At 41.3% G+C, this 12,284-nt stretch overlaps 1 protein-coding gene across 4 annotated transcripts in view; it reads right to left on the bottom strand.

Moving 5' to 3' along the window:
- LOC139758490 (nuclear pore complex protein Nup98-Nup96-like) overlaps nt 1-12,284 on the bottom strand; it is a 162,364-nt gene that overhangs the window by 94,252 nt on the left and 55,828 nt on the right. For all 4 annotated transcript variants that reach the window (XM_071679978.1, XM_071679980.1, XM_071679981.1 and 1 more), the window contains exons 13-14: nt 9,511-9,772; nt 2,206-2,468 (exon numbers count right to left, since the gene is read on the bottom strand). In XM_071679978.1, coding sequence (XP_071536079.1) covers nt 2,206-2,468; nt 9,511-9,772 — 525 coding nt within the window. The remainder of the gene's footprint in view (nt 1-2,205; nt 2,469-9,510; nt 9,773-12,284) is intronic.

Genomic DNA, 12,284 nt, shown 5'->3' with positions numbered 1-12,284 from the left:
ATCACACACCCCTGCCGCAAACCTACATTCACTGAGAACCAATCACTTTCCTCTCTTCCTACACGTACACATGCCTTACATCCTCGATAAAAACTTTTCACTGCTTCTAACAACTTTCCTCCCACACCATATATTCTTAATACCTTCCACAGAGCATCTCTATCAACTCTATCATATGCCTTCTCCAGATCCATAAATGCTACATACAAATCCATTTTACTGATATGATATATGATTAAACTTTAGCTTTTTACCGATATAATTTATGATTAAAAAGTAGTTTGTGTATCTAAAAAGAAGCAATGAATCTATTTGTGTAATCTGTTCAACAACTGAGTCTCTGAACACTAGAACAATATATGCAGTAGCAGTTTTCTGTTCAAAACGAGTCAGTTAATTAGAACTCTATTTTTCTGAAAACTAACAATTATCATTACTCCTCTCCTTATTTATCTGCGTGGATCAGGCACATACAGCCACTGTATATCACTCAAATCCAGACATCCAGTGTGTTTAAGTGAAACATGGACTTCAAAATGTGAAAAACTTCACTTTTCCACTTACACACTAAACTGATTCATAAAGTGAGGGACATCTACATTCATGACATTCCCATAAGACATGCTTCCATTGCACCCAATCCCCAAATTTCCCTAACCCTAATTAATTTCCTCTCTACACCTTTCAAAAAATTCAATAAAAGCTTATGAAATATTGAAGAAATTAGAAAAACCAGATTCAGTAATCATATAAACTGGGGACATTAAATTCTACTTCACTGAGTGGCAGGAAAGATGAGATTATGGATGAATATATAATCATAAAGAAAAGATTATTGGATCAGATAAAAAAGATCAGTATCAGATCACAATATTACAGAAATCACCAGTTTATAAAAGAGGACAAGGGCAGGTTGAGTGACGTGATTTTCACCAAAACAAATTTATTCTAGTTGTTTTTCATGTTGGAGGTTCAGTCACAAACAAAAATCCACATCAAGGCTGGGCCTTAGTTGAAATAGAGAGAGGATTATGAAAGGGAAAGAGAAGAAACGAGGAAAAGTATTTACACATTAAGGAAAAAGTGATAAATCTGTCTTTCAAAATGTGCCAGGACATAGTTATTGGGAAAGACATAATCAGATAGAGTTCCAAAGTTCTGTAATGTTGGGAAAGAAATTGAAAGCGGTCTTGCTACAAAAAAACAGAAGGTGCCCTAAAAGCTCAGAAGAATGCCATGATATAAAATGCAGAATACAAGGAAAGACTGAAAGATGTATAAATGTGAAATCATTGTTTCTAAGTTCAGAATAAAAATAAGAGCAGTAAAGATGGTAAACTTCAGGAGTATAGCTGGAAATGACAACAAGCACAGAACTCCCTCAGGGGATAACCATTGCAAAAGTCTCCATAACTGGTGAACTCCAGTACCACTTTTGCCCAATGTTCCTACTTGTTACCTTTATATATTGCTTGTAACCATTTTGCCAAAAGCATGGGTAGTGCATAGCACTCACTGCAGGAAAATCTATAGTTGCAAAGGATGAGTTGTGTGACTTGCCAAATGATGTGCATGGCAAGAAGAGACTATGTTCTTGGACAGAATGTTAGCAGTTCATGTGCAGGCAAGGCGGAAAGATAAGACAGTTAACTGGATCAGAGGAGTGCAACTTGACAACCACTGAAGTGCTGGTTAACTATGCAGTCATCACTAACTCTACTGACGCCTTCATCATTAAATCCTAAACTTCTGCCTCATTTTCACCTAATCTGTATCCATAAAATGTTGAACACTACAATAGAAGACCCCCATCACAATTACCCATACCAAAAGGGTTTACAGAAAATTCTCACCTTCTATGGTAACAACTCCATTTCACATAAACTTATTCAATGGTGTCCCTCCGACTTACCTGTGACTATCATCTTAAATACAAACTTCTTTTTTATGCCAAACTGCTTCACCTGCCTTGGCAAGGTTGCATCAAGAACAGCTGAGCAACTGCCTCATTTAGATACAGTCATGCTCTGGTTGTTGTGTATAATGCACCACAAACAGAGCATACTACCAAAGTCAAACCCTATAGACAAATCTACAGTTTACCTTGAGGACTTCATACTTGTAAGCTCAGCCCGCTGATAACACTCTCCCCCAACTCTCAACTTTCTGCTTTTAAAGATACATATAAAATGTTATCAAACTTACAATTGCTGGTTTGTTGAGTTCCTGGCCCTGAGCTGGTTTCTGAGTACCCTCTGGATACACCTCAATCTGTTTTCTCAAGATGAACACTACTCCATCCAGGTCTAGGCCAGTAACGTCTGTAACCCCAAGGAAGCACACGTTGCCATATCCATATCTGCCAACTGTGAAGTTTTCTACAAGGCATCTTCCCTCTGAATCCATCATTTCTCCAAGTTCATCCATGGAGGGGAGTGTGAAGTAACCAGAGCGAGTCAATTTGATTCCTGTAAAGGGAACATACAAAAATGCCAAAAATTTAAAAATAAGAATACTCATTCACAGACCTATTAGGAAGGAATGTAACTTAAGAGATAGGATGCCTGATTATGCAGTTTTACTGAAAACAGGTTTGGAAATAAAATTTCTAAATGCAGCATGCACTTGATACCTCAGTTAAAAACTAAAATGAGTATCACTTACCAACAGCTAGAAAAAAGTTATGGCAAATTTCCAAAAACCAAATCAGTACCCAGTAATTAGTTAAAATCAATAATAATCATAAAGGAAAGAAAAATAAATATTCTACATAGACAGAAGGTCTGATAGTAGACACGGACAAGCTTATCTTTTCCATACACATCATCTAGACAGGACTAGTGGTTCTCCACTGTGTTTATATGATGACCAACTCTAATTTTTCCATGTTCAGTGCAACCTAATATAAAAATAAAATGGCATCTTAAGGATTAATTACTTATCAAGATCAGAAAACCAGGGTAACTAACAGAACTACGGTTACTGAGAAGAGCAAAAGGAAGAAAACAATCCAGGATTAATGACAATATAAAAATAGAAGAAAGTTAAGAGTAAATGTGAATAAGAGCAAGATTATTCGGTACAGTAGAGTTGAGGGTCAAGTCAATTGGGAGGTAAGTTTAAATGGAGAAAAACTGGAGGAAGTAGTGCTTTAGATATCTGGGAGAGGATCTGGCAGCGGATGGAACCATGGAAGCGGAAGTGAATCATAGGGTGGGGCAGGGGGTGAAAATTCTGGGAGCCTTGAAGAATGTGTGGAAGTCGAGAACATTATCTCGGAAAGCAAAAATGGCTATGTTTGAAGGAATAGTGGTTCCAACAAGGTTGTATGGTTGCGAGGCGTGGGCTATGGATAGAGTTGTGCGCAGGAGGATGGATGTGCTGGAAATGAGATGTTTGAGGACAATGTGTGGTGTGAGGTGTTGATCGAGTAAGTAATGTAAGGGTAAGAGAGATGTGTGGAAATAAAAAGAGCGTGGTTGAGAGAGCAGAAGAGGGTGTTTTGAAATGGTTTGGGCACATGGAGAGAATGAGTGAGGAAAGATTGACAAAGAGGATATATGTGTCGGAGGTGGAGGGAACGAGGAGAAGTGAGAGACCAAATTGGAGGTGGAAAGATGGAGTGAAAAAGATTTTGAGTGATCGGGGCCTGAACATGCAGGAGGGTGAAAGGCGGGCAAGGAATAGAGTGAATTGGATCGATGTGGTATACCGGGGTTGACGTGCTGTCAGTGGATTGAATCAGGGCATGGGAAGCATCTGGGGTAAACCATGGAAAGTTGTGTTGGGCCTGGATGTGGAAAGGGAGCTGTGGTTTCGGGCATTATTGCATGACAGCTAGAGACTGAGTGTGAACGAATGGGGCCTTTGTTGTCTTTTCCTAGCGCTACCTCGCACACATGAGGGGGGAGGGGGATGGTATTCCATGTGTGGCGAGGTGGCGATGGGAATGAATAAAGGCAGACAGTGTGAATTATGTGCATGGGTATATATGTATGTGTCTGTGTGTGTATATATATGTGTACATTGAGATGTATAGGTATGTATATTTGTGTGTGTGGACGTGTATGTATATACATTGTGTATAGGGGTGGGTTGGGCCATTTCTTTTGTCTGTTTCCTTGCGCTACATCGCAAACGCGGGAGACAGTGACAAAGCAAAATAAATAAATAAATAAATATATATATTTTCTTTTTTCTTTCAAACTATTCGACATTTCCCACATTAGCAAGGTAGCGTTAAGAACAGAGGACTGGGCCTCTGAGGGAATATCCTCACCTGGCCCCCTTCTCTGTTCCTTCTCTTGGAAAGTTAAAAAAAAAAAAAAAAGAGGGGAGGATTTCCAGCCCCCCACTCCCTCCCCTTTTAGTCACCTTCTACGACACGCAGGAAATACGTGGGAAGTATTCTTTCTCCCCTATCCCCAGGGTATACCACATCATTCCAATTCATTCTTTTCCTATATATAAATATATATATATATATGTGTACGTGTAGGAAGAGAGGAAAGTGATTGGTTCTCAGTGAATGTAGGTTTGCGGCAGGGGTGTGTGATGTCTCCATGGTTGTTTAATTTGTTTATGGATGGGGTTGTTAGGGAGGTGAATGCAAGAGTTTTGGAAAGAGGGGCAAGTATGAAGTCTGTTGTGAATGAGAGAGCTTGGGAAGTGAGTCAGTTGTTGTTCGCTGATGATACAGCGCTGGTGGCTGATTCATGTGAGAAACTGCAGAAGCTGGTGACTGACTTTGGTAAAGTGTGTGAAAGAAGAAAGTTAAGAGTAAATGTGAATAAGAGCAAGGTTATTAGGTACAGTAGGGGTGAGGGTCAAGTCAATTGGGAGGTAAGTTTGAATGGAGAAAAACTGGAGGAAGTAAAGTCTTTTAGATATCTGGGAGTGGATCTGGCAGTGGATGGAACCATGGAAGCGGAAGTGAATCATAGGGTGGGGGAGGGGGCGAAAATCCTGTGAGCCTTGAAGAATGTGTGGAAGTCGAGAACATTATCTCAGAAAGCAAAAATGGGTATGTTTGAAGGAATAGTGGTTCCAACAATGTTGTATGGTTGCGAGGCGTGGGCTATGGATAGAGTTGTGCGCAGGAGGGTGGATGTGCTGGAAATGAGATGTATGAGGACAATATGTGGTGTGAGGTGGTTTGATCGAGTAAGTAATGTAAGGGTAAGAGAGATGGGTGGAAATAAAAAGAGCGTGGTTGAGAGAGCAGAAGAGGGTGTTTTGAAATGGTTTGGGCACATGGAGAGAATGAGTGAGGAAAGATTGACCAAGAGGATATATGTGTCGGAGGTGGAGGGAACGAGGAGAAGTGGGAGACCAAATTGGAGGTGGAAAGATGGAGTGAAAAAGATTTTGAGTGATCGGGGCCTGAACATGCAGGAGGGTGAAAGGCGGGCAAGGAATAGAATGAATTGGATCTATGTGGTATACCGGGGTTGACGTGCTGTCAGTGGATTGAATCAGGGCATGTGAAGCGTCTGGGGTAAACCATGGAAAGTTGTGGGGGCCTGGATGTGGAAAGGGAACTGTGGCTTCGGGCATTATTGCATGACAGCTAGAGACTGAGTGTGAACGAATGGGGCCTTGTTGTCTTTTCCTAGCGCTACCTCGCACACATGAGGGGGGAGGGGGAAGGTATTCCATGTGTGGCGAGGTGGCGATGGAAATGAATAAAGGCAGACAGTGTGAATTGTGTGCATGGGTATATATGTATGTGTCTGTGTGTGTATATATATGTGTACATTGAGATGTATAGATATGTATATTTGCGTGTGTGGACGTGTGTGTATATACGTGTGTATGGGGGTGGGTTGGGCCATTTCTTTCGTCTGTTTCCTTGCGCTACCTCGCAAACGTGGGAGACAGCGACAAAGCAAAAAAAAAAAAAAAAAAATATAGCAGTACTCCTGAAACAGGAGTTGTGGAAGTTTGTGATAGAATGTAAGAAAGTAAATTCTCGATTAATATGGGTAAAACTGAAAGTTGATGGAGAGAGATGGGTGATTATTGGTGCATATGCACCTGGGCATGAGAAGAAAGATCATGAGAGGCAAGTGTTTTGGGAGCAGCTGAATGAGTGTGTTAGTGGTTTTGATGCACGAGACCGGGTTATAGTGTTGGGTGATTTGAATGCAAAGGTGAGTAATGTGGCAGTTGAGGGAATAATTGGTATACATGGGGTGTTCAGTGTTGTAAATGGAAATGGTGAAGAGCTTGTAGATTTATGTGCTGAAAAAGGACTGATGATTGGGAATACCTGGTTTAAAAAGCGAGATATACATAAGTATACGTATGTAAGTAGGAGAGATGGCCAGAGAGCGTTATTGGATTACGTGTTAATTGACAGGCGCGCGAAAGAGAGACTTTTGGATGTTAATGTGCTGAGAGGTGCAACTAGAGGGATGTCTGATCATTATCTTGTGGAGGCAAAGGTGAAGATTTGTATGGGTTTTTAGAAAAGAAGAGTGAATGTTGGGGTGAAGAGGGTGGTGAGAGTAAGTGAGCTTGGGAAGGAGACTTGTGTGAGGAAGTACCAGGAGAGACTGAGTACAGAATGGAAAAAGGTGAGAACAATGGAAGTAAGGGGAGTGGGGGAGGAATGGGATGTATTTAGGGAATCAGTGATGGATTGCGCAAAAGATGCTTGTGGCATGAGAAGAGTGGGAGGTGGGTTGATTAGAAAGGGTAGTGAGTGGTGGGATGAAGAAGTAAGAGTAGTAGTGAAAGAGAAGAGAGAGGCATTTGGACGATTTTTGCAGGGAAAAAATGCAACTGAGTGGGAGACGTATAAAAGAAAGAGACAGGAGGTCAAGAGAAAGGTGCAAGAGGTGAAAAAAAGGGCAAATGAGAGTTGGGGTGAGAGAGTATCATTAAATTTTAGGGAGAATAAAAAGATGTTCTGGAAGGAGGAAAATAAAGTGCGTAAGACAAGGGAGCAAATGGGAACTTCAGTGAAGGGCGCAAATGGGGAGGTGATAACAAGTAGTGGTGATGTGAGAAGGAGATGGAGTGAGTATTTTGAAGGTTTGTTAAATGTGTTTGATGATAGAGTGGCAGATATAGGGTGTTTTGGTCGAGGTGGTGTGCAAAGTGCGAGGGTTAGGGAAAATGATTTGGTAAAGAGAGAAGAGGTAGTAAAAGCTTTGCGGAAGATGAAAGCCGGCAAGGCAGCAGGTTTGGATGGTATTGCAGTGGAATTTATTAAAAAAGGGGGTGACTGTATTGTTGACTGGTTGGTAAGGTTATTTAATGTATGTATGACTCATGGTGAGGTGCCTGAGGATTGGCAGAATGCGTGCATAGTGCCATTGTACAAAGGCAAAGGGGATAAGAGTGAGTGCTCAAATTACAGAGGTATAAGTTTGTTGAGTATTCCTGGTAAATTATATGGGAGGGTATTGATTGAGAGGGTGAAGGCATGTACAGAGCATCAGATTGGGGAAGAGCAGTGTGGTTTCAGAAGTGGTAGAGGATGTGTGGATCAGGTGTTTGCTTTGAAGAATGTATGCGAGAAATACTTAGAAAAGCAAATGGATTTGTATGTAGCATTTTTGGATCTGGAGAAGGTATTAAGAATATATGGTGTGGGAGGCAAGTTGTTAGAAGCAGTGAAAAGTTTTTATCGAGGATGTAAGGCATGTGTACGTGTAGGAAGAGAGGAAAGTGATTGGTTCTCAGTGAATGTAGGTTTGCGGCAGGGGTGTGTGATGTCTCCATGGTTGTTTAATTTGTTTATGGATGGGGTTGTTAGGGAGGTGAATGCAAGAGTTTTGGAAAGAGGGGCAAGTATGAAGTCTGTTGGGGATGAGAGAGCTTGGGAAGTGAGTCAGTTGTTGTTCGCTGATGATACAGCGCTGGTGGCTGATTCATGTGAGAAACTGCAGAAGCTGGTGACTGAGTTTGGTAAAGTGTGTGAAAGAAGAAAGTTAAGAGTAAATGTGAATAAGAGCAAGGTTATTAGGTACAGTAGGGTTGAGGGTCAAGTCAATTGGGAGGTGAGTTTGAATGGAGAAAAACTGGAGGAAGTGAAGTGTTTTAGATATCTGGGAGTGGATCTGGCAGCGGATGGAACCATGGAAGCGGAAGTGAATCATAGGGTGGGGGAGGGGGCGAAAATTCTGGGAGCCTTGAAGAATGTGTGGAAGTCGAGAACATTATCTCAGAAAGCAAAAATGGGCATGTTTGAAGGAATAGTGGTTCCAACAATGTTGTATGGTTGCGAGGCGTGGACTATGGATAGAGTTGTGGGCAGGAGGATGGATGTGCTGGAAATGAGATGTTTGAGGACAATGTGTGATGTGAGGTGGTTTGATCAAGTAAGTAACGTAAGGGTAAGAGAGATGTGTGGAAATAAAAAGAGCGTGGTTGAGAGAGCAGAAGAGGGTTTTTGAAATGGTTTGGTCACATGGAGAGGATGAGTGAGGAAAGATTGACCAAGAGGATATACGTGTCGGAGGTGGAGGGAACGAGGAGAAGAGGGAGACCAAATTGGAGGTGGAAAGATGGAGTGAAAAAGATTTTGTGTGATCGGGGCCTGAACATGCAGGAGGGTGAAAGGAGGGCAAGGAATAGAGTGAATTGGAGCGATGTGGTATACCGGGGTTGACGTGCTGTCAGTGGATTGAATCAAGGCATGTGAAGCGTCTGGGTTAAACCATGGAAAGCTGTGTAGGTATGTATATTTGCGTGTGTGGACGTATGTATATACATGTGTATGGGGGTGGGTTGGGCCATTTCTTTCGTCTTTTTCACTCTTTTTTCACTCCATCTTTCCACCTCCAATTTGGTCTCTCACTTCTCCTCGTTCCCTCCACCTCCGACACATATATCCTCTTGGTCAATCTTTCCTCACTCATTCTCTCCATGTGCCCAAACCATTTCAAAACACCCTCTTCTGCTCTCTCAACCATGCTCTTTTTATTTCCACACATCTCTCTTACCCTTACGTTACTTACTCGATCAAACCACCTCACACCACACATTGTCCTCAAACATCTCATTTCCAGCACATCCATCCTCCTGCGCACAACTCTATCCATAGCCCAAGCCTCGCAACCATACAACATTGTTGGAACCACTATTCCTTCAATCATACCCATTTTTGCTTTCCGAGATAATGTTCTCGACTTCCACACATTCTTCAAGGCTCCCAGAATTTTCGCCCCCTCCCCCACCCTATGATCCACTTCCGCTTCCATGGTTCCATCCGCTGCCAGATCCACTCCCAGATATCTAAAACACTTCACTTCCTCCAGTTTTTCTCCATTCAAACTCACCTCCCAATTGACTTGACCTTCAACCCTACTGTACCTAATAACCTTGCTCTTACTCACATTTACTCTTAACTTTCTTCTTTCACACACTTTACCAAACTCAGTCACCAGCTTCTGCAGTTTCTCACATGAATCAGCCACCAGCGCTGTATCATCAGCGAAACAACAACTGAAATACCATTTCTAAAATATTGTAAGGATCAGGGCAATGAAATACACTTACTTGCAGGATGTGGTTTATCGGAGGGCTTGTTGATGATTTCTGGGATGTCATCTTCAGCCGACGTATTGAAGAGAGAAATGTTATTCTCCTTATTAGCCTCTACATCTGTATCAGCTTTCTCTTGCTCTCCAGGCTCCTCTGACTTCACTTGCTCATCTGTGGACTCTGTGACCTTCAAATGATTCACATTAAGGTCAGCCAATGTGTCATTCATCTGCTGCTGTTTGTCTGCCAAATTTAGTCTTTTCACTTTGTTTCGACCCTGTGATGAAAATTCCATGCAAAAATTCTGTTTAATTCATTTAACAACAGAAATTAAAAATACTTCACCACCCTTGTTAGAAATAAGAGAAAAATCACATATATTGTAACATCTTAAAAGGAAATTAAGCATGACGCAAATAAAAACATCAGGTTCAGAATAACCGCTTTAACACTTAAAGTATGGGTGATATGGGCAAAACATGAAATCATATGAAAAACCTTCAGGGAAAGCAATGTAGTTGCTTTGAAAAATGTGTGAGATATACTTAAAAAAAGAAAACAGATATGTCAGTGGCAATCATGGATCTACAAAAGGATACGATAAGGTTAACAAAGATGTTTTGTGAAAAGTGTTTTGAATCTACAGTGTGATAGGTAAGCTACCTAAAGCAATGCGGAGTTTCACAAGGAGAGTAAGGCATGTGTGCAAGTAAGAGAGGGAGGTATGTGTTCCAATCAAGGTGGGTCTGCAGCAGAGATGTGTTACATCACTGTGGCTGTTTGAACTTGGGGTGGAAAGAGGTTAATGCAAAGGTCTTGGAGAACAGGAGAGGTCTGCAGGTCTGTCTGCTCATGACATGATTCTGGTGGTAGATTCTAGTGAAGAACTGTAGAAGATAATTTCTGAGTTTAGGAGTGTAAGAAAAGAAAAAGTTGAGGGTTAATGTAAATGAAAGTCCAGTTATTAAGTTTAATGGGAGAGAGAGACAAATGCTAGTTTAAATGAAGGGAACCTAAAGAAAGTGGAGTTTTGCAGATAACTGGGAGTGGACATGGCAACAGATATAACTATGGGAGCTGAAGCAGGCTAAAGGTTGGGTGACAAAGCAATGGTCTTGGGCACACTGAAAGGCATGTGGGAAAAAGTCACTGTCTGGGAGGGTAAAGATGGGTATGTTTGGAGATATGGTAGTCCTAACTGTTGCAGGAATGTGAGATGAGGGCACTATATGAAAAAGTAAGGATTTGGATGCACTGCAATGAAATAATTGAGGAAAATGTGTGGTTTGGGAAAGGATAAGTGTGTAAGAAAAGACAGGGAAAGAGGGAGGTGTCATAGTAAGAAGACAGAGGATAATATGTATTGTCCATATGGAAAGAATGAGTAAGTAGTAGCTAAAAAGGTATACATGTTGAAAGTGGAAGAAACAAGAGGATGGAAAAACCAAGGAGGAGGCGGAAGGATAATGGAGAGAAAGATGCCTTTAATGTTCAGGGTTTGAATATGCAGGAGGATGTAAGGTGTGCATGGGACAGAGCCTTCCTGTGGGGCATGGTGGCACCAGGAATGGATGAAGGCAAGCAATGAGTATGAATATGTACATGTGTATATATGTATATGACTGTGTATGTGTATGCATATGTAAATATTATTTTTTTTTTTTTATTTTGCTTTGTCGCTGTCTCCCGCATTTGCAAGGTAGCGCAAGGAAACAGACGAAAGAAATGGCCCTAACCCACCCCCATACACATGTATATACATACACATCCACACACGCAAAAATACATACCTATACATCTCAATGCACACATATATATATATACACACACAGACACATACATATATACCCATGCACACAATTCACACTGTCTGCCTTTATTCATTCCCATCGCCACCTTCGCCACACATGGAATATATATGTTGATGTATATGTATTTATATGTCCATGTCTGGGCATGTATGTATAAATGTGCGTATGAGAGTTGATGTCTTTTTCTTCATCTATTTCCTGGCAGTACCTTGCTGATGCAGGAAATGGCAATCAAGTATAATAAAAAAAAATAAATGAATATATGTATATTTGTGGGACATGAATGTGGAAGGGAGCTGTGGTTTCGGTGCATCACACATGACAGCTAGAGACTGAGTGTGAACGAATGTGGCCTTTGTTGTCTTTTGCATTCTTAATACCTTCCAAAGAGCATCTCTATCAACTCTTCTCCAGATCTATAAATTCCACATACAAATCCATTTGTTTTTTAAGTATTTCTCACATACATTCTTCAAAGCAAACACCTGATCCACACATCCTCTAGTAGTTCTAAAACCACATATACATATACATACACATTCTTTTTTTCAAACTATTCACCATTTCCTGCATTTGCGAGGCAGCGCTAAGAACAGAGGACAAAGCTTTTGAGGGAATATCCTCATTTGGCCCCTTCTCTGTTCCTCTTTTGGAAAATTAAAAGAGGAGAGGGGAGGATTTCCAGCATCCCACTTCCTCCCCTTTTAGTCGCCTTCTATGACACGCAGGGAATACGTGGGAAGCATTCTTTCTCCCCTATCCCCAGGGATGATACATACAAATGCACAGACATATAATTATATATTTTTTCTTTTTTCTTTTAAACTAATCGCCATTTCCCGCGTTAGCAAGGTAGCGTTAAGAACAGAGGACTGGGCCTTTTTTGGAATATCCTCACCTGGCCCCCTCTGTTCCTTCTTTTGGAAAATTAAAAAAAAACGAGAGGGGAGGATTTCCAGCCCCCCGCTCCCTCCCCTT

Source organism: Panulirus ornatus, chromosome 30, assembly GCF_036320965.1.
Source record: "Panulirus ornatus isolate Po-2019 chromosome 30, ASM3632096v1, whole genome shotgun sequence".
Taxonomy (NCBI): domain Eukaryota; kingdom Metazoa; phylum Arthropoda; class Malacostraca; order Decapoda; family Palinuridae; genus Panulirus; species Panulirus ornatus.
The sequence above is the reverse complement of the archived record's forward strand: the minus strand, read 5'-3'. Positions and strand labels throughout refer to the sequence as shown.